Source organism: Pristiophorus japonicus, chromosome 13 (assembly GCF_044704955.1).
Source record: "Pristiophorus japonicus isolate sPriJap1 chromosome 13, sPriJap1.hap1, whole genome shotgun sequence".
Lineage (NCBI taxonomy): Eukaryota > Metazoa > Chordata > Chondrichthyes > Pristiophoridae > Pristiophorus > Pristiophorus japonicus.
Window position 1 is genome coordinate 133,710,263 of NC_091989.1, and position 23,728 is coordinate 133,733,990.

Consider the following 23,728-nt stretch of genomic DNA (forward strand, 5'->3'; position numbering starts at 1 on the left):
TGTGGGCCACCTTCCTCTGCAAAGATGAAAAGAAACTTTTTAGAGAGGGTGTCTCTCTGCTGCGTGGGACGTACAGATGGTCACATTTACAATTGCAATTCCAGTGAATAAATAAAAATATTACTTACACCAACTGCTTGACCAAAGTCCTGCCACTTCTTTTTGCACTGGCCTCCAGACCTCAGAGTGGTCACCATTGCACAGTATTCTTGTGAAAGTTGGTTCCAGCGTTTCTTCATTTCTTTTGCTGAAACTTTTATTTAACCTCTGCTGGTGTCCAGCTCGTGCCATCTGGCTTCAATTACAGTAACTAGTGCCTCCACTTCGTCCTATGAAAAATTTTTGGTCTTTGAGCCGCGTTTTGCTGCTTCGATTTTTTTTAAAACGGATGTAACTCTTCAAATATGCCAAAAAACGGCATTGGGGAAAATTGAGCCCAATTCGACTGTAAAAATACTGCATATATTAATACAATTCATCTGCACCTCAACAACCTTTACAGTTAGTTAATATCAACAATCGGTCATCCATAGGAGCTCTTCGAACAGACAAATCCAAAAAGATAATCCTGTGCCTTTTATTTGTTGCAGGTTGTTGCAACAATGGACAATGACAAACATGATCAGATTAGCGAACAACAAAGTTCATCAGTGAACAATGAACTTTCAGCAGCATTTTGCAACAAAATGTCTGGTGAGGAAGAATGTGTTACTGCTGCTGGAAGCACAGATATCCGTGCACAAGGACACAACACAGTGGGTGGAATTTCACCACAAAACAAAGCAGGTAAAAGAGGTAGTGTAGCCGACCACATTAAAAAGATATTTTCACTACTACATTTAATGCTAACTTGTGTTATTGTAAAGCTGTTGAGCAATTTGAATGCTTTCCAACTCGATTAGAAAATATGTCGCAATATCCTCTGGGAGTGGGACTAACTTGATCGCTTTTCGAAAGATTTGGTGCAGACTCGAATGGCCGCCTCCTGTGCTGTACTATTTTATAACTCTATGATCTCGCAGGCTTCTTGTGCTCAGTTTTATCTTGAGTAAAACAGCACAAGACATTAAACATGAGTGAACTATTCTCCCTAAACCTGGACAGGGCAGCATGTTGGTACAGCATATTAAAATAACAGACTGGCCAGCTTTTTCTGCCTCTGGTTTTCCACCTATTCAATTTAATGGACAGAAAATTGTGGACGTGATTACATGAGCAGAAAATCCCATCTGCTGAGTCAGGAAGGATCCAGGAATGTGGATAAAAATATTTTTAAAGGTGGGAGTGAAGGTAGAAAAGGCTATTAAAAAGGTAAGAAATTCACGGCTCGAAATTCAATATAGCCCAGGAATGGGCGGTATATTTAGTAAAGTTGGATAATTAGCGGCAGGCGCTAAGGTTTAGAGTGCACGCAAAATTCTGCTCACTACTCAAAGAAATCATTGGAGCCCTAATTCAAGTCTTAAAGCCCAAACTCATTGGCGTTACACACAAAAGGTGGACCAATATCAGGTGCAGTCTAATCGCAAGTCATGATTGCCACAGGCTTTTTCCAGTCCTTAAAGCGGAGGTTCATTGATGCTGCAGAACCTAATTCTCAGCATTCTGGCTGTGCAGCAGCCTCAGCAAGCAGCAGCAGGGCAGGGAGAAGGAGCCAGAAGACTGAAGCAGATGAACTCATGGCCGATCCACGCCCCAGGGAGAGAGCCCACAGATTCTGAGATCAAGCATTGGAGGCTTTGGTGTTGGCTGAGGAGAGACGGAAGCCGGTGCTCTACCCGGCAATGGCAGGAGGCCCTTGCTGCAAGTCTGCCGCACCATATGGAGGGAGGTAGTGCAGCATGTCTCGGGCAGCACTGTAGTCCCCAGGACCCACTCACGGTGCAGGAAGAAATTTACCGACCTCACTCAGTTGGTCAGGGTGAGTCAATGCTACATGCCACCATCTGAACCACAGTTCTTCACTCACTGCCCAAAGCACCACACCCCCAGCACTCACCCACCAACAATCTCTACCTACCAACATTCACACCCACATCTCACACCTTGCACTCAATGACAGCTATTCAACTATGGCAGGCACATCATCCAAACACATTGCTCCACAATCGCTCTCACACTTTCCCTTCTCTTGCAGGTCAAGGTGGCTCAGAACAGGCGGGGGACAAGCTGACACACAACCACTCTCTGTGCTGGAGAATAAAGTGCTATAGATTATTGGGTGCCAGATGTTGGACACCATGGCCAAAGGCGACGCTGACCCCCTTAGGGACAACAACTGTATGTTCATCCTTACTTGTTCTTCTCACATCCCACTTCCCCCTCACCCCACTAGTGTTTCGCACTTTCCAGCTAATCATGCTGTATGCAAGCATTTCTCCCTTCTTGCCCCCCCTTCCCTCACCTTAACCCGACTCTTGTGCCTTTAGGCTTTCAGATAATGAGCAAGCACCTGAGCAGTCTGTCCCTGAGGGCACCGTAAAGAGTGAGGCGGGAGACGAGGAGGAGGAAGAACACACCGCGTCACTGCATATCTCACCTGCAGGCACCAGCTCAGATACTGGCATTACACATTCTCTAGAGGCTAGCATAGTAGCGGGATCTGCACAGGGTGAGGCACCGGAGACGAATGGGCTGCAGCAAGGATAGGGGGAAAGGGTACTCAGGGGCCAGCTCCCCGAAGGGTGAGTTCACGTGCGAGTTCTGTTGCACAGGAGTCAGATGTGGAACTTGATGGGGAGGTATTTAGATGAAAGGTGATGGGCCGGCACACGGAGATGATAGGTGCAATGTCAAGTTTGCCTGAGAGCCTCTCGGCAATGATAAGGAGCATGGAGGAGTCCGCCTCCAACATTGCACAAGGCTCTGCGCACATGGCACAAGGGACTAAGGGATTGCACAAGGGTGAATAGTTAATATTTGCGTTGTAAATATGTTTTCACTGATTATTGATAAATGTATTTATTCAGTTTGAATTGTTTTGTGGTGTGTCTCATTTCAGTTTTGCGCTGTGATATGGCCTACGACAGGGATGGAATGATGGGGATGTGGTGAGCAATGGGGATCTGAGGTATAATTCATTCGAATCGCAGTCTGTTGAGGCGGTCACAGACTGCCCTTCCGGAAGGCCAATTGAGTGGCTACCTCCTCTCTCGCTCCTGTTTCTCCTCCTCCTCATCCTCCTCCTGCTCCTCCTCTCCCTCTTCTTCCTCCTGAGGTGGTCCCGCAATCTCTGGTGGCAAGGGCTGGGCCCTCCTGATGAGCAAGTTGTACAGCATGCAGCAGACCACCAAGTACTGGAGGGCTCCTCCTGAGCGATCAAGGCAGCGGAACCGTTGCTCAATGATGTTCTTGGTGACAGCATGGCTCTCACTATATGAGAGCTGGGCAGGAGTGTTGGGGTTGCAGAAGGGAGTCATGAGCCAGATGGAGAGCGGATAGCCCTTTTCTTGGAGCAGCCAGCCACGAGCAAGTGTATCAGTTGGCGGCTGGAAGAGAGCTGGCACACCGATCTGGAATAGAAACATAGAAACATAGAAACATAGAAAATAGGTGCAGGAGCAGGCCATTCAGCCCTTCTAGCCTGCACCGCCATTCAATGAGTTCATGGCTGAACATGAAACTTCAGTACCTACTTCCTGCTTTCACGCCATACCCCTTGATCCCCCGAGATCTAACTCCCTTTTGAATATATTTAGTGAATTGGCCTCAACTACTTTCTGTGGTAGAGAATTCCACAGGTTCACCACTCTCTGGGTGAAGAAGTTTCTCCTTATCTCGGTCCTAAATGGCTTACCCCTTATCCTTAGACTGTGACCCCTGGTTCTGGACTTCCCCAACATTGGGAACATTCTTCCTGCATCCAACCTGTCCAAACCCGTCAGAATTTTAAACGTTTCTATGAGGTCCCCTCTCACTCTTCTGAACTCCAGTGAATACAAGCCCAGTTGATCCAGTCTTTCTTGATAGGTCAGTCCCACCACCCCGGGAATCAGTCTGGTGAATCTTCGCTGCACTCCCTCAATAGCAAGAATGTCCTTCCTCAAGTTAGGAGACCAAAACTGTACACAATACTCCAGGTGTGGCCTCACCAAGGCCCTGTACAACTGTAGCAACACCTCCCTGCCCCTGTACTCAAATCCCCTCGCTATGAAGGCCAACATGCCATTTGCTTTCTTAACCGCCTGCTGTACCTGCATGCCAACCTTCAATGACTGATGTACCATGACACCCAGGTCTCGTTGCACCTTCCCTTTTCCTAATCTGTCACCATTCAGATAATAGTCTGTCTCTCTGTTTTTACCACCAAAGTGGATAACCTCACATTTATCCACATTATACTTCATCTGCCACGCATTTGCCCACTCACCTAACCTATCCAAGTCACTCTGCAGCCTCATAGCATCCTCCTCGCAGCTCACACTGCCACCCAACTTAGTGTCATCCGCAAATTTGGAGATACTACATTTAATCCCCTCGTCTAAATCATTAATGTACAATGTAAACAGCTGGGGCCCCAGCACAGAACCCTGCGGTACCCCACTAGTCACTGCCTGCCATTCTGAAAAGTACCCATTTACTCCTACTCTTTGCTTCCTGTCTGACAACCAGTTCTCAATCCACGTCAGCACACTACCCCCAATCCCATGTGCTTTAACTTTGCACATTAATCTCCTGTGTGGGACCTTGTCGAAAGCCTTCTGAAAGTCCAAATATACCACATCAACTGGTACTCCTTTGTCCACTTTATTGGAAACATCCTCAAAAAATTCCAGAAGATTTGTCAAGCATGATCTCCCTTTCACAAATCCATGCTGACTTGGACCTATCATGTCACCATTTTCCAAATGCGCTGCTATGACATCCTTAATAATTGATTCCATCATTTTACCCACTACTGAGGTCAGGCTGACCGGTCTATAATTCCCTGCTTTCTCTCTCCCTCCTTTTTTAAAAAGTGGGGTTACATTGGCTACCCTCCACTCGATAGCAACTGATCCAGAGTCAATGGAATGTTGGAAAATGACTGTCAATGCATCCGCTATTTCCAAGGCCACCTCCTTAAGTACTCTGGGATGCAGTCCATCAGGCCCTGGGGATTTATCGGCCTTCAATCCCATCAATTTCCTCAACACAATTTCCCGACTAATAAAGATTTCCCTCAGTTCCTCCTCCTTACTAGACCCTCTGACCACTTTTATATCCGGAAGGTTGTTTGTGTCCTCCTTAGTGAATACTGAACCAAAGTACTTGTTCAATTGGTCTGCCATTTCTTTGTTCCCCGTTATGACTTCCCCTGATTCTGACTGCAGGGGACCTATTTTTGTTTTTACTAACCTTTTTCTCTTTACATACCTATAGAAACTTTTGCAATCCGCCTTAATGTTCCCTGCAAGCTTCTTCTCGTACTCCATTTTCCCTGCCCTAATCAAACCCTTTGTCCTCCTCTGCTGAGTTCTAAATTTCTCCCAGTCCCCAGGTTCGCTGCTATTTCTGGCCAATTTGTATGCCATTTCCTTGGCTTTAATACTATCCCTGATTTCCCTAGATAGCCATGGTTGAGCCACCTTCCCTTTTTTATTTTTACGCCAGACAGGAATGTACAATTGTTGTAATTCATCCATGCGGTCTCTAAATGTCTGCCATTGCCCATCCACAGTCAACCCCTTAAGTATCATTAGCCAATCTATCTTAGCCAATTCATGCCTCATACCTTCAAAGTTACTCTTCTTTAAGTTCTGGACCATGGTCTCTGAATTAACTGTTTCATTCTCCATCCTAATGCAGAATTCCACCATATTATGGTCACTCTTCCCCAAGGGGCCTCGCACAATGAGATTGCTAATTAATCCTCTCTCATTACACAACACCCAGTCTAAGATGGCCTCCCCCCTAGTTGGTTCCTCGACATATTGGTCTAGAAAACCATCCCTTATGCACTCCAGGAAATCCTCTTCCACCGTATTGCTTCCAGTTTGGCTGGCCCAATCTATGTACATATTAAAGTCACCCATTATAACTGCTGCACCTTTATTGCATGCACTCCTAATTTCCTGTTTGATGCCCTCCCCAACATCACTACTACTGTTTGGAGGTCTGTACACAACTCCCACTAACGATTTTTGCCCTTTGGTGTTCTGCAGCTCTACCCATATAGATTCCACATCATCCAAGCTAATGTCTTTCCTAACTATTGCATTAATCTCCTCTTTAACCAGCAATGCTACCCCACCTCCTTTTCCTTTCATTCTATCCTTCCTGAATGTTGAATACCCCTGGATGTTGAGTTCCCAGCCCTGATCATCCTGGAGGCACGTCTCCGTAATCCCAATCACATCATATTTGTTAACATCTATTTGCACAGTTAATTCATCCACCTTATTGCGGATACTCCTTGCATTAAGACACAAAGCCTTAATAGGATGAAGGCATTGTGGCTGCTGCCAGGATAGCGGGCATTAGCATTGAGAATTCGCTGTCTGTGGTCGCACACCAACTGCACATTCAGTGAGTGGTAGCCTTTCCAATTACAGATGATCTCAGGATTGTTATGCGGTGCCTTCAATGGCGCCCTGCACCATGGGGAATCCCGATATCCTAGTAAAGCCATATGCATGCTCATCCTGATTCTCTCTGGAGATGGGGCAGGAAATGTAGTCCCTTTTCCTACTGTACAGAACCTCTGTGACCTCCCGGATGCAGCGATGGACGGCAAACGGCGAGATGTTAGTTATGTTTCCTGTTGCAGACTGGAAGGATCTGCTGGTGAAGAAATTGAGGGCGACGGTGACCTTGGATGCCACTGAGAGAGCCGTGGTCACCCTGATCTGAGGTTGGAGGTCTGGTTGCAGGAGATGGCAGAGTTCTGTGACCACCACCTTGGTGAAGTGAAGCCTTCTAATACACTGCTCCTCACTTATTTGGAGATAGGAGAAGTACTCTCAGAATACCTCGGAGGGTAAGGCCTCCTGTTGAGAGCCCTGATGGCCCTCCTCCTCTCTCTGGCCACATGTTCCAGTCTTTCTCACTGCCTTCGCTCCCTCCACTGTAGTTCCTGGAGGGCGAGGTCGACTGCCAGTACCAAGTGTAGCAGTTTTTTTTTAAGAATAAATATAGCTACTTTTTAGTTGCCACAACACTCCTGATAGGAAATAATGTTGAAATAATCAATGAGACTGTTGCACTATGTGAAACTGACAAGAAAACACTGAAACTCCAGTAACCTACAGCTGCGACTTACTACTGATGACCCTTTTTAATAATGTCACTGGAGCTGGCTTCCTGTTGCTTCACACCAGCTCTCCCTGTTGCTGTTTCCCCCAGACGCTAAGGTAAGTGGTGACAATCAATTTCACAGATCAGACGGCCAGTGAGGGTTGCACACTCACTCACATCATGATCCACCTGGCATTGAGGCTCTTGGTGATGACTGTTAGTGGCAGCGCTGCGGGGGTGGGTGGCGGGGGGGGGCGGGGGTTAGGGGGCAGTAGTACTGTCATAAAAATTTGTAAGTTGAATGTTTTATTGATGTGCCAATAAGCTAAAACTAAACACTTTCTTAGTCCCTTGCAGCACTGCAGTCCCAGAAGCTACACTGACCACAAAGCAACAGTTGCAGTACTGGAACGCTGTGAATAAGAAGGTGAAGCCAATCCGACTACTCTTTGAAATACCAGAAACTAAAATTGTAGAAGATCAGGGGTCCAAATATGTGGTAAGTTTGATTCAGTAGACTGGATCGCATGTGATTATACAGAAGATAATGGACAAAGAGTGATTACAAGGGATACAAAGGACATCTTGTATCACCAGATCAAAATCTCAAGCAGGTTACAATCGTCATCTGAAGCCTCAAACAAGATCATAGACTTGGGGCTAGAGTTTCTGCTTGGGACGTAATTGGCAATCTTAGTGCAAATTCCAGTTGAAATGGCACTTTTTTTTCCAAAATAAAGTTATGATTCGAATTTTCACTCAAACATAATCACAAATGTAAAATCTGCCATGAATAAGCACAATTGGGCAGCGTAATAAAACGTAATTGTTCTTTTTCCTTGCATTAAAAATATTCCATGATGTATTTAAGAGTGATAACCTGGTGCAGTTTGATGAATACAGCTGAAAATGGGTTTATCACAAAAAATAATCATTTTTTAATAACAATGTCTCGTCATCATCATAGGCAGTCCCTCAGAATCGAGGAAGACTTGCTTCCACTCCAAACATGAGTCCTTAGGTGACTGAACAGTCCAATACGCAAGCCACAGTCCCTGTCACAGGTGGGGCAGATAGTTGTTGAGGGAAAGGATGGGTGGGACTGGTTTGCCGCATGCTCTTTCCGCTGCCTGCACTTGATTTCTGCATGTTCTCGTCCACCACCTGTGAGTAACCTAATTTTAAATAACTGAAAATGACTATAAATAAATATTAAATCACTTAAAAAAAAATACAGAACCATTTACTTGTTTCATTGGTGTACACTAGTCAGTTTCTTAGTAAACTAAATACTATATTTAAAACTTTTAAAACGTGCCTGCGCGCCTAAACAAGCACTCTTAATTTGAAGAGCCTCTTCGAATGGGTGCAATCGGTCAAAACTCGCCAGGCTCAATATTTCAATCTTGGGGCGGGGGCGGGGCCAGCTTCCAGCGTGATGATTTTTAAACCAGCATTAAAGATCGTGGAAACTCGATTTACACTCTACGTAAATTGTGTTTAAAATTCCCCGATCTTTCACACTGGTTGGCCGATTTCAGATTAATTGCACGGTCAGTGCAAACAAACAGAAACTCTAGGCCATGAAATACATTTCTCCATGTATCTATTTATACATACAAACCTACTCTGTGGAGTTTGTGGTGTGTTTTAATCTTATTATCCATTTCTTTTGTTGACAGCTGATGCCATCTAGACATCCTCAGCCTGTGCACTCAATACAGTTGATGCAAAATGGAGTATTAACTTACATACGTATATGACTTTCTAGAACAAAGTGTATCAAGTAGAGGAAGCTTTATTCTATGTCTCGCCCTGTTATACCTCACCTGAGTATGCAACAGATGTCAACAATAAGCACCAAATGTTCCATTCCCCAGCACCGACTGACACAAAAAACAAAAGCATACAAATTAAGAAAAATATAATAAATATTTTCCATGCTTTAAAAAGTTTGATACATAGCTACAACAGAAAATTATACACAAAATAAATTACAACTTTGTGTGTACTTTACTGAGATCATTGGCAGACACACAAAAAGTGTTTGGAAACTTTGCATGCTGTATATTTCTTCAACTGTCTGTTTTAAAAAGGGAAGCCCAAGGGGATGTGGGATGTCCTTCCTGTGTGGGACACAGCAGATCTTCTTCATTTTTATGATTTATGATTTAGACAAGGGGATTAAATGTAGTATCTCCAAATTTGCGGATGACACTAAGTTGGGTGGCAGTGTGAGCTGCGAGGAGGATGCTATGAGGCTGCAGAGTGACTTGGATAGGTTAGGTGAGTGGGCAAATGCATGGCAGATGAAGTATAATGTGGATAAATGTGAGGTTATCCACTTTGGTGGTAAAAACAGAGAGACAGACTATTATCTGAATGGTGACAGATTAGGAAAAGGGGAGGTGCAACGAGACCTGGGTGTCATGGTACATCAGTCATTGAAGGTTGGCATGCAGGTACAGCAGGCGGTTAAGAAAGCAAATGGCATGTTGGCCTTCATAGCGAGGGGATTTGAGTACAGGGGCAGGGAGGTATTGCTACAGTTGTACAGGGCCTTGGTGAGGCCACACCTGGAGTATTGTGTACAGTTTTGGTCTCCTAACTTGAGGAAGGACATTCTTGCTATTGAGGGAGTGCAGCGAAGATTCACCAGACTGATTCCCGGGATGGTGGGACTGACCTATCAAGAAAGACTGGATCAACTGGGCTTGTATTCACTGGAGTTTAGAAGAATGAGAGAGGACCTCATAGAAACGTTTAAAATTCTGATGCGTTTAGACAGGTTAGATGCAGGAAGAATGTTCCCAATGTTGGGGAAGTCCAGAACCAGGGGTCACAGTCTAAGGATAAGGGGTAAGCCATTTAGGACCGAGATGAGGAGAAACTTCTTCACCCAGAGAGTGGTGAACCTGTGGAATTCTCTACCACAGAAAGTAGTTGAGGCCAATTCACTAAATATATTCAAAAGGGAGTTAGATGAAGTCCTTCCTACTAGGGGGATCAAGGGGTATGGCGAGAAAGCAGGAAGGGGGTACTGAAGTTGCATGTTCAGCCATGAACTCATTGAATGGCGGTGCAGGCTAGAAGGGCCAAATGGCTTACTCCTGCACCTATTTTCTATGTTTCTATGTTTCATTCTTATCACTGCTCTAAACATACCACAGAGAAGAAAATCTAGAAGCTACTGAGTACAGAGTACAAAATATAATTCCTCTGTTTTCTTAAGTTCAATATTCAAACCTGAAATTGCAAATATATGAAATCATAAAAATTATTTCAAGTACGGTGTATTCTTGGAAAAGAATAAAAACAGGTTCAGTTCTTTTTAGGAGAGGATGGAGGTCTTTTGTCATCTGTATTTAAAGTATTTTTACTTTTATTTTACACAGCTGATTGGTGCATGTTCTTGTTACTGTAGAGCTCACTTAAAATGAACACAGAGAAGCACAAACAGCTTTGAGGAACACATTATACACTTACTACATGCACCTATGTAAAATATTACAGTTAGGCCTCAGGTTCTATTGGAAAGCATCATTTTTAGCTATTGTCCTTATAAGATCAATCTATTTGCCAAAGCACAAAACCTATTAATTAGGATATCACATGAATAGTGTTTTCACGGCTGCAAATCCAATCTATAAAGAATGCCCCAGACCATATTTTAAAATTAGAAGAGAAAATGTTTAATTGTATTTGAAATAATTCTGCCAGTTCTTCAAATGCATAGTTCAAGCTTTTGTTATGAAAAATGATCTTCTACTAAAATAGATCATGCATCATTTGTGTCTGGTTACTGCCATTAGATCCATCTGAAAATTTTTGCCAGATAGTATGGAGCCATTTTGCAACCACTTCCCCATTAATAAGAGAAATGAACTACATTAAAAAATCATTTTTAGCAACAAAAAGAGGAATGTGAACATTTGGGGGAACTTTATACTTCGTGAATTACTGGAAGTCTTGTTCAATTGATGATTAACACACAGGCTAGAGTTTTGTGTTCAAGAGAACATTTAATGTAGGATAACAATGCAGAATGTTGTGTACTTCCATTCTTTAAATCCTACGGCAATGGTTTCATTTCTGCACTGCAGAGTTCTTCAGTAATTTATTATGCGATTGCCACAGAGTTCTGTACATCCATTTTAGTGGAATGGTTGTATTTGTTACAGCAAGTATTGAGCAAAGACTGTGAACATACCCCATGATTGTTCCCAGGCCCAATAAAACGTGTAGGCAGGGGAGGGGACATTTGACATGTGTGTTTCTTGTAACATAAAGGAACAGGAATAGATAAATCCAAACTGCTTTTACCTGAACCAAATTCAGATTTTTTGAAATAAGTGACATCTACTATAAAAAACAAAACAAAAGACCACCTCAAAGAAACTAAGTAAGATGTTACATTTCAGCCTTGTTGAGGTTAGTTAGAATTTCTCCTGTATAACCACAAGACTTTGGGCTCAATTTTCCCCAGTGATTTGCACCGTTTTTTTTGAGCAGGCTGCTTTTTTTGGCCTAAGTTTTAAAAAACCACATTTTCCCCAATCAATTTTCACCAGCGTAACTCAGTTAGTTACGATTTTTTTAGGTTCGTTTTTTTTTCAGCCAAAGGGGGCGTAACCTGCCACCCGCACCAATTCTGGCCATTTAGGCAAACTTGGCCAGCTGAGAGTTACTCCAGTTCTACTTAGGCCAGCGTATGTGGCCTTTGCAGAAAAACCTTCTGGAGAGTTAAAGAAATTGGCGTAGGTAAGGACAACAGATGCCTATACACACGAGAGAGAGAGAGAGAGAGAGAGAGGGGCCAGGACTGGGCCACCATTTTTTGGGATGTCGGGCAGGGGAGCGGACCAGCAGGTAAGTTGCTGCAATATATTTTTTTAATTGATGCGATACGTTTTAATGTGTTGCGAGCTGGCTGTATTTGTTTCACTTTGCAGCCTCAGCTTGCATTGTGTCCCTAGTTACCATGGTAGCCCACCCGATCTTTTTGCCGCAGATCAAGGCTCCACCCCCAAAACTAAAGGACAGGTTAGGCCAAGCCAAAATGAAGAAATCCAATGGGGTAATTTAGAACTTTTTTTTTTGGCGTATTTAGGCCCCAAAGAAATGGCCGTAACTCTTCAAGTACGCCAAAAAAAAGCTTTGGGGAAAATTGAGCCCATTGTGTGCTGATTTCATCTTTTGGTTATTTAATTTTTCTGCTGGGGCTGAATGAACTTCTTTTGTACATTAACTGTCATAATGACATGAGCTGAAATTGTTGGGAATTCACGCCATTCGAATGATGTGTAAACTGCTCTCAGCATTATTTGTTCGTTAAAAAAAAATCCAGCAATTGGCAGAGTAAAAGAGATAAGTGATGCATTCCATTCCAATCCTCTCCAAATTGCTGGATGATTTGCATCTTTCCATTGTTAACCTCGCCAAAACTTCTTCACTCGAGAATTGTGAACCTGTGGAATTCTCTACCACGGAAAGTTATTGAGGCCAGTTCATTAGGTATATTCAAAAGGGAGTTCGATGTGGCCCTTATGGCTAATTGGATCAAGGGGTATGGAGAGAAAGCAGGAATGGGGTACTGAAGTTGCATGATCAGCCATGATCATATTGAATGGTGGTGCAGGCTCGAAGGGCCGAATGGCCTACTCCTGCACCTATTTTCTATGTTTCTCTGTTTCTTCTCTTCACTTAATGGTGATCGTGAAATTGTAGGATTTGCAACATTATTCCAAATAATTCCTACAGCAGCCATTTTGAGCAGGTAATCAATGTCGTAGAGGACCCTGGTAATGATTTGATTTAGGGTGTTCACATGACCCTCAACCTTGGAGGCCCATAAAGGGACCAGTGCAGCTATGGAGTCTCACTATTCTGAACTTAAAGCAACAACCCAACTCAGGAGCAACAAAGCAGCTCTACCAATGGCTGAAGGCCAATTTCTAACAAAAAACCCATGACCTAACGAATAGATGGCGGGTGGAGAAAGCACAAGAGATTTAGTAGCTGGCCATCAGCCATGACGTGTGAGGATTCTTCACCGCAGTCAAGTCCACCTAAGGTCCAAGCACCAAAGGCCCAACCACGCTGCTGGCCAAGAACGGCAAAACACTCATTAAGGACACAGAAGCAGTCAGGGCCCGCTGGAAGGAGCACTTCGAAGACCTCCTTAACCGAGACTTTGCCTATGACATGAGTGTCCTCGACTCCATCCCGCAGCATGCTACCCGCCACCATCTCAGCAAAACCCTAGGCCTGCACAAGGTAGAAAAAGCCATCCATCAGCTCACGAACAACAAGGCATCAGGAGCAGATGGAATCCCCGCTGAGGCACTATGACGGAGAAGCACTATTGGCACGAATACATGACCTCATCTCTTTTATCTGGAGGGAGGAGAGCACACAGATGCTGTAATCGTGACCATCTTTAAAAAAGGGGACAAGTCCGACTGCGGCAACTACAGAGGAATCTGCCTGCTGTCAGACACTGGGAAAGTTATCGCAAGAATCCTCCTCAACCGTTGTCATGTATGTAACCTTTATGTAACAACACTGCAATACTGTATATACGTAAGAAATGCACACCTTGACCACGGGGTGAACTTGTGGGAGACACTCCTCACCTGGTCATCCAGGTATATAAAGGGAGTTCTCACGTAGGGTCATCACTTCTTGGTCCTGTGAATAAAGGTTCAGGTCATGGAGTGACCTTGTCCATAGAATGTGCCTCGTGTGGATTTGTGGTATTGTGTAAGGACTTTACAACCATCTTCTCCCTGTGGCTGAAGAGCTCCTCCCAGAGTCGCAATGCGGATTTCGTCCACTAAGGGGTACAACGGACATGATCTTCACCATGCGACAGCTACAGGAGAAATGCAGGGAACAACACCAACCCTTGTACATGGCCTTCTTGGACCTCACAAAGGCCTTTGACACTGTCAACCGCGAGGGACTATGGAGCGTCCTCCTCCATTTCGGCTGTCCCTAAAAGTTTGTCACCATCCTCCGCCTGATCCATGACGACATGCAAGCCGTGATCCTGACCAATGGATCCACCACAGACCCAATCCATGTCCGGACTGGGGTTAAGCAGGGCTGCATCATCACGCCAACGCTCTTTTCGATCTTCCTCGCTGCAATACTCCAGCTCACGCTCAACAAGCTCCCCGCTGGAATGGAACTTAACTACAGAACCAATGGGAACCTGGTCAACCTTCGTCACCTCCAGGCTAGATCCAAGGTCATCCCATCCTCTGTCATCGGACGACGCTTGCATCTGCGCACATTCAGAGGCTGTACCCCAAGCTATCGTCTACACCTTCACCGAGGCGTACGAAAGCATAGGCCTTACACTAAACATCCGTAAGACAAAGGTCCTCCACCAAGCTCACCCCGCCACAGAACTGCCCCCCAGTCATCAAGATCCACGGCGCAGCCTTGGACAACGTGGACCTTTTTCCATACCTCGGGAGCCTACTATCAGCAAGGGCAGACATCAACGATGAGATCCAACACTGCCTCCAATGCGCCAGCACAGCTTTCAGTCACCTGAGGAAGAGAATGTTCGAAGACCAGGACCTTAACTCTGGCACCAAGCTTATGGTCGTCTAGACTGTAGTGATACTCGCCCTCCTATATGGCTCAGAGACGTGGAAATTATATATCAAAGCGCTGGAGAAATACCACCAACGCTGCCTCCACAAGAGCCTGCAAATCCATTGGGAGGATAGATGCACCAACATCAGTGTTCTCGATCAGGCCAACATCCTCAGCATCGAAGCACTGACCACACTCGACCAGCTCCGTTGGGCGGGCCACATCGTCCGCATGCCCGATACAAGGTTCTGTGCTGGGGCCCCAGCTGTTTACACTGTACATTAATGATTTAGATGAGGGGATTAAATGTAGTATCTCCAAATTTGCGGATGACACTAAGTTGGGTGGCAGTGTGAGCTGCGAGGAGGATGCTGTGAGGCTGCAGAGCGACTTGGATAGGTTAGGTGAGTGGGCAAATGCATGGCAGATGAAGTATAATGTGGATAAATGTGAGGTTATCCACTTTGGTGGTAAAAACAGAGAGACAGACTATTATCTGAATGGTGACAGATTAGGAAAAGGGGAGGTGCAAAGAGACCTGGGTGTCATGGTACATCAGTCATTGAAGGTTGGCATGCAGGTGCAGCAGGCGGTTAAGAAAGCAAATGGCATGTTGGCCTTCATAGCAAGGGGATTTGAGTACAGGGGCAGGGAGGTGTTGCTACAGTTGTACAGGGCATTGGTGAGGCCACACCTGGAGTATTGTGTACAGTTTTGGTCTCCTAACCTGAGGAAGGACATTCTTGCTATTGAGGGAGTGCAGCGAAGGTTCACCAGACTGATTCCCGGGATGGCGGGACTGACCTATCAAGAAAGACTGGATCAACTGGGCTTGTATTCACTGGAGTTCAGAAGAATGAGAGGGGACCTCATAGAAACATATAAAATTCTGACGGGGTTAGACAGGTTAGATGCAGGAAGAATGTTCCCAATGTTGGGGAAGTCCAGAACCAGGGGTCACAGTCTAAGGATAAGGGGTAAGCCATTTAGGACCGAGATGCGGAGGAACTTCTTCACTCAGAGAGTGGCGAACCTGTGGAATTCTCTACCACAGAAAGTTGTTGAGGCCAATTCACTAAATATATTCAAAAAGGAGTTAGATGAGGTCCTTACTGCTAGGGGGATCAAGGGGTATGGCGAGAAAGCAGGAATGGGGTACTGAAGTTGAATGTTCAGCCATGAACTCATTGAATGGCGGTGCAGGCTAGAAGGGCCGAATGGCCTACTCCTGCACCTATTTTCTATGTTTCTATGTTTCTAAGACTCCCAAAGCAAGCGCTCTACTCGGAACTCCTACATGGCAGGTGAGCCCCAGGTAGGCAGAGGAAACGTTTCAAGGACACCCTCAAAGCTTCCTTGATAAAGTGCAGTATCCCCACCGGCACCTGAATCCCTGGCCCAAGACCACCGTAATTGGAGGAAGAGCATCCAGGAGGGCGCTGAGCACCTCGAGTCCCGTCGCCAAGAGCATGCAAAAAACAAGCTCAGGCAGCAGAAGGAGCGTGTGGCAAACCAGACTCCCCACCCACCCTTTCCTTCAACGACTGTCTGTCCCATCTGTGACAGAGACTGTAATTCCCATATTAGAATGTACAGTCACCTGAGAACTCATTTTTGGAGTGGAAGCAAGTCTTCCTCGATTTTGAAGGACTGCTTATGATGGAGTCTCATTTCACCAGATAATGAATCATTCCTAGAAGTTTTTAATCTTTTTATCTGTCTTGCCAGTTTTTTGTGCCTGTCTTGCTATCCATACTCCTGTTAGTGTTGGAAGGCAAGTATTTCAGGTCGCAAAGCTGTTTCAACAGAAATGTTCACTCATTCAAATGCAAATGAGAGAGACTTCTTTCAGAAAATAACATTTTAGGATACAGTATATACTTTTATTCGTTCCTGGCATTGGGGCATTGTTGGCAAGATCAGCATTTATTGCCCAACCCTAATTGCCTTTGAGAAGGTGGTGGTGAGCCACCTTCTTGAACCCTGCAGTCCCTGTGGTGAAGGTACTCCCACAGTGCTGTTAGGGAGGGATTACCAGGATTTTGACCCGGCGACAATGAAGGAACGGTGATATATTTCCAAATCAGGATGGTTTGTGACTTGGGAGGGAACTTGGAGGTGATGGTGTTCCCATGCACCTGTTGCCTTTGTCCTTCTAAGTGGTAGAGGTCACAGGTTTGGGAGGTGCTGCCGAAGAAGCCTTGGCGAGTTGCTACAGTACATCTTGTGAATGGTACACACTGCAGTCATGGCGCGCCGGTGGTGGAGGTACTGGATGTATAAGGTGGTGGATGGGGTGCCAGTCAAGCAGGCTGCTTTGTCCTGGATGATGTCGAGCTTTGTGAGTGTTGTTGGAGTTGCACTCATCCAGGCAAGTGGAGAGTATTCCCTCACACTCCTGACCTATGTCTTGTAGATGGTGGAAAGGCTTTGGGGAGTCAGGAGGTGAGACACCCGCCACAGAATGCCCAGCCTCTGACCTCTTTAGCCACAGTATTTATGTGGCTGGTCCAGTTGAGTTTCTGGTCAATGGTGACTCTCAGGATGTTAATGGCGGGAGATTCAGTGATGGTAATGCCCTTCAATGTCAAGGGCAGTGGTTACAATCATAGATTCATAGAATCGTTCCAGCACGAAAGGCCATTTGGCCCATCGAGCCTGTGCTGACTCTCAGCTAGTCCCACTCCCTTGTCCTTTCCCCATAGCCCTGCAATTTTTTTTTCCTTCAGATACATATCCAACTCTCTTTTGAAAGATAAAATTGAGTCTATCCCCAACATCCTTTCCGGCAGTGCATTCCAGATCTTAACGTAAAAAAGTTTTTTCTTACATCGCCTTTGGTTCTTTTGCCAATCATCTTAAATCTGTGTCCTCTGGTTCTCCACCTTCTGCCAATGGGAACAGTTTCTCTCTATCTACTCAGTCCAGATCCCTCATGATTTTGAACAACTCTATCAAATTACATCTTAATCTTCTTTACTCCAAAGAGAACAACCCCAGCTTCTCCAGTCTATCAACATTACTGAAGTCCCTCATTCCTGGAATCATTCTCGTAAATCCTTTCTGCACCCTCTCTAAGGCCCTTTACATCCTTCCTAAGGATGTGAAGGCCTTAGAGAATTGGACACAATACTCCAGTTGCAGCCGAACCAGTGTTTTATACAGGTTCATCATAATTTCCATACTTTTGTACTCTATACCTCGATTTATGAAGCCCAGGGTTTCTTAAACCTTTCTAACTGCTTTCTCAATCTGCCCTACCACCTTCAACGATTTATGCACACATACCCCCAGGTCTCTCTGTTCGTGCACCCACTTTACGATTGTACCATTTCGTTTATATGTCTTCTCCTCATTATTTCTACCAAAATGCATTACTTCACACTTTTCTGAGTTAAATTTCACCTGCCATGTGCCACTGTTAAACTTCATCTGCCCATTTTACCAGCCTGTCGATGTCTCCCTGAAGTCCATCGGTCTCCTGACCGTTCACTATAATTCCAAGTTTTGTGTCATCTGCAAATTTTGAAATTGTGCACTATACACCCATGCTCAAGTCATTAATATATATTAAGAAAAGCAGTGGTCCGTAAAACCAACCCTTAGGGAATACCACTGTATACCCTCCTCCAGTCCGAAAAACAACCATTCACCACTACTCTCTGTTTCCTGTCACTTAGCCAATTTTGTATCCATGCTGCCACTGTCCCTTTTATTCCATGGACCTCAGTTTTGCTGGTAAACCTATTATGGAGCAGTTTGTCAAACGCCTTTTGGAAATCTATGTACACTACATCAACCGCATTGCCCTCATCAACCCTCGCTGTTACTTCATCAAAAAAACTCGATCATGTTGGTTAAACTCGATTTGCCTCTAACAAATCCTTGCTGGCTTTCCTTAATGAATCCATCCCTATTTAAGTGACTGTTAATTTTGTCCTTGATTACTGTTTCTAAAAGCTTCCCCACTAAAGAGGTTAAACTGACTGGCCTGTAGTTGCTGGGTCTATCTTTACACAATTTTTTGAACAATGGTGTAAAGTTTGCAATTCTCCAGTCCTCTGGCACCACACCCATATCTAAGGAGGTTTGGAATATTATGGCCAGTACCTCCTCAATTCCCTCAGCATCCTAGGATGCATCCCATTCGCTCCTAGTGATTTATCGACTTTAAGTACAGCCAGCCTTTCTAATACTTCTTCTTTATCAATTTTTATCCCATCAAGTGTCTCCACCACTTCTTCCTTTACTATATCTATGGCAACATCCTCTTGTGAAGACAGATGCAAAGTACTCTTTTAGTGCCTCAGCCATACCCTTTGCCTCGATTCATCGGTCTCCTTTTTGGTCCTTAATTGGCCCCACCGCACCCCCTCCCCCCCCGGCCTTACTACCCTTTTATTATTTATATGCCTATAAAAGACTTGTGGATTATCTTTTATGTTAGCTGCCATTCTATTCTCATAGCCTCTCTTGTTTTCATTTTTACTTCTCTGACTCCTCTCTCTCTCTCTCTTATTAGCCTGATTCTCAGACGCATTTTCAAACTGACGTCTGTCATACTCGCTCTTTTTCAAATTCATCATATTCTCTATCTGTTTCATCATCCAGGGATCTCTGACTTTAGTTGTTCTACCTTTCCCACTCGTGGGAATGTACCTCAACTGTACCCGAACTATTTCCTCTTTAAAGGCAGCCCACTGTTCCACTATAGTTTTGCCTGCCAATCTTTGATTCTAGTTTGCCCGGGCCAGATCCGTTCTCATCCTACTGAAATTGGCCTTGCCCCAGTTAAACATTTTTACTCTAGATGGCTCCCTGTCCTTTTCCATTGCTACTCTAAACCTTATAATACTATGATCACTGTTTCCTAAATGTTCACCTACTGACACTTGCTCCACTTGACCCATCTCATTCCCCAGAACCAGATCCAACAATGCCTCCTCCCTCATCGAGTTGGAACTTACTGATCAAAGAAGATCTCCTGAACTCACTTCCAAATTTCTTCCCCTTCTCTGTCCTTTACAATATTACGATCCCAGTCTATATTAGGACAGTTGAAGTCCCCCATTATTACTACCCTATAGTTCTTGCACCTCTCTGTAATTTCTCTGCACTTTATTTCCCCTTTCTAGTGTTACATCTTGGTGCCCATCCTCCTGCTAAATTAGTTTAAACCCTCCCCAACAGCACAAGCAAACCTCCCCGCAAGAATATTGGTTCCAGCCCTGTTGAGGGGCAGCCCATCCAGCCTATACAGGTCGCAGCTCCCCCAGAACCGGTCCCAATGCCAGAAGAATCTGAAGACCATTTCTCCAGCTATGCATTCATCTATTCTATCCTCCTATTTCTATACTCGAGCGTGGCACCAGCAGTAATCAAGAGATTACTACATTTGAGGAGGACGCAAAAAGCCTGCAAAGGGATATAGACCAGTTAAGTGAGTGGGCAATAAAGTGGCAGATGGAGTATAATATGGGGAAATATGACATTATTCACTTTGGTAGGAATAATAGAAAAACAGAATCTTTTTTAAATGGTGAGAAACTATTCATTGTTAGTATTCAGAAAGATTTTAGGTGTCCTCGTACAGGAAACACTGAAAGTTAGCACACAGGTACAGCAAGCAATTATGAAGGCAAATGGCATGTTGGCCTTTATTGCAAGGATGTTGGAGTACAAGAGCTTTGGTGAGACCGCACCTGGAGTACTGTGCACCGTTTTTGTCTCCTTATCTGAGGCAGGACATTCTTGCCTTGGAGGCGGTGCAATGAAGGTTTAGTAGATTGATTCCTGGGATGAGAGAGTTGTCCTATGAGGAGAGATTAAATAGATTGGGCCTATACTCTCTGTAGTTTGGAAGAATGAGAGGTGATCTCATTGAAACATATAATATTCTGAGGGGAATTGACAGGGTAGATGTTGAGAAGTCATTTCCTCTCGCTGGAGTGTCTCGGACTAGGGGGCATAATCTCAGGATAAGGGGTCGGCCATTTAAGACTGAAATGAGGAGGAATTTCTTCACTCAGAGGGTGGTGTTCTTTGGAATACTCTGCAGGGCAAGAGCTGCAACCAATTGGAGGGGAGATAAAAACAGCCAACCCAACCAGCACCAACTGAAGATAAGAAGTAAAAAGATTCAAAGTGAGACATCACAGGAAAGCAGGTAAATGATTGGTTGGTCTGTATTTCTCTCTTTTTCTTGGATAGTGGTTTAAATTAAGAGTTGGGATTAAAAATCAAAACGTGAAAACTTAATTAATGAAATACAGTTGAGATTGCATGTGGGAGTTGGTTGACCCCATTGAGGTCCACAGCAACCACATCTGTAGTAAGTGTCTTCAGTTTGAGGAACTTCAGCTCCGCGTTGATGAGCTGGAGTCCGAGCTGCGGACACTGCGACATATCAGGGAGGGGGAGAATTACCTGGATGCTCTGTTCCAGGTGGCAGTCACACCCCTTAGATTAATTAATTCGAGTTTGGTCCATGGTCAGGGACAGGAGGGTGTGACTACGAGTGAGGCAGTTATGGGGGCCCAGGAGGTAGTGATGGAGGAGCCTCAGCCCTTGCTCTTGTCCAACAGGTATGATATTCTTGCTCCCTGTTTGGACGAGAGCAAGGACTGCAGGGAGAATGAGCAAACTGACCACAGCACCATGGTAAAGGGGGCCATTCAAATGGAGGGAGTAAAAAAAAATGTTGTAGTGGTAGGGGACAGTATCATTAGGGGGATATATACTGTTCTCTGCAGCCAAGAGCGTGAGTCCCGAAGGCTGTGTTGTCTGCCCGGTGCCAGGGTTAAGGACATCTCCTCTGGGCTGGAGAGGAACTTGGAGTGGGAGGGGGAAGATCCAGTTGTCATGGTCCATGTAGGTACCAATGATATAGACAGAACAAAGAAAGAGGCTTTGCTGAGGGAGTATGAGTATAAGGGGGAACCAGTGGATGTGGTGTATTTGGACTTCCAAAAGGCATTCGATAAGGTGCCACATAAAGGTTACTGCACAAGATAAAAGCTCAAGGGGTTGGCGATAATATATTAGCATGGATAGAGGATTGGCTAACTAACAGAAAACAGAGAATGGGGATAAATGGGTCATTTTCCGGTTGGCAAACGGTAACTAGTGGCGTGCCACAGGGATCAGTGCTGGGGCCTCAACTATTTACAATCTATATTAATGATTTGGATGAAGGGACCAAGTGTAATGTAGTCAAGTTTGCTGATGATACAAAGATGGGTGGGAAATCAAGTTGGGAGGAGACACAAAAAATCTGCAAAGGGATATAGACAGGTTAAGTGAGTGGGCAAACATTTGGCAGATGGAGTATAATGTGGGAAAGTGAAGTTATCCACTTTGGCAGGAAAAACAAAAAAGCAAATTATTATTTAAATGGAGAGAAACTACAAAATGCTGCAGTTCAGAGGAACCTGGGGATCCTGGCACATGAAACACAAAAAGTTAGTATGCAGGTACAGCAAGTAATCAGGAAGGCAAATGGAATGTTGGCCTTTATTGCAAGCGGGATAGAGTTTAAAAGCAGTGAAGTCCTGCTACAACTGTACAGGGTATTGGTAAGGCCACACCTAGAGTACTGTGTACAGTTTTGGTCTCTGTATTTAAGGAAGGATACACTTGCATTGGATGCAGTTCAGAGAAGGTTCACTAGGTTGATTCCGAAGATGAGGGGGTTGACTTATGAAGAACGGATCTGTAGGTTGGGTCTATACTTATTGGAATTCAGAAGAATGAGAGGTGATTTTACTAAAACATATTAGATAATGAGGGGGTTCGACAAGGCAGTTGCAGAGAGGATGTTTCCACTTGTGGGGGAATCCAGAAGTAGGGGGTATAGTTTAAGAATAAGGGGTCGCCCATTTAGAACTGAAATGAGGAGGAATTTCTTTTCTCAGAGGGTTGTAAATCTATGGAATTCTCTGCCCAGAGAGTTGTGGAGTCTGGGTGATTGAATATATTTAAGGCGGAGATAGACAGATTTTTGAGCGATAAAGGAATAAAGGGTTATGGGGAGCGAGCAGTGAAGTGGAGCGGAGCCCAAAATCAGATCAGCCATGATATTATTAAATGGCGGAGCAGGCTCGAGGGGCCGAATGGTCTACTCCTGCTCCAGATTCTTATGTTCTTATGTACCCCAAAGGGCTGTGGATGCTGAATCATTGAGTATATTCAAGGTTGAAATAGATAGATATTTGGACACTAGGGGAATCAAGGGATATGGCGATCAGGCGGGAAAGTAGAGTTGAGATCGAAGATCAGTAATGATCTTATTGAATGGCGGAACAGGCTCGAGAGGCGTATGGCAGCCTACTCCTGCTCCTAATTCTTATGTTCTTGTGTTCCACATATATCATCTAACAATTTTGATGCATCAAATGAATTTGGCTGCCCGTATCCTTCCTCAGTCCAAGTCCCACTCACCCATCACCCCTGTGCTCACTCACCTACATTGGCTCCCAGTTAAGCAATGTCTCGATTTCAAAATTCTTGCCCTTATTTTCAAATCCTTCCATGGCCTCACCCCTCCTTATCTCTGTAATCTCCTCCAGTCCCACCCCCCACACCCCCCCCACCCCGCCTCCCCCATCCCCAACCGAGATATCTGCGCTCCTCTAATTCTGTGCTCTTGAGCATCTCTGATTATAATTGCTCAACCATTGGTGGCCGTGCCTTCTGTTACCTAGGCCCTGGCCCCAAGCTCTGGAATTCCTTGCCTAAACCTCTCCGCTATACCTCTCTTTCCACCTTCATGACGCTCCTTTAAACCTACCTCTTTGACCAAGCTTTTGGTCTTCTGCACTAATTTCTCCTTATGTGGCCTGACGGCAAATTTTTTGAATTGCCTTGGGATGTTTTACTACATTAAAGACACTATATAAATACAATT

The 23,728-nt window shown here is 44.8% G+C and overlaps 1 protein-coding gene across 1 annotated transcript in view; it reads left to right on the forward strand.

Moving 5' to 3' along the window:
• Window positions 1-635: 635 nt before the first annotated feature.
• Window positions 636-23,728, forward strand: part of snx20 (sorting nexin 20) — a gene marked incomplete at its 5' end in the record, with an annotated part of 32,130 nt that continues 9,037 nt past the window's right edge. The window contains 2 exons of the mRNA XM_070896935.1: window positions 636-786; window positions 7,563-7,714. Coding sequence (XP_070753036.1) covers window positions 636-786; window positions 7,563-7,714 — 303 coding nt within the window. The remainder of the gene's footprint in view (window positions 787-7,562; window positions 7,715-23,728) is intronic.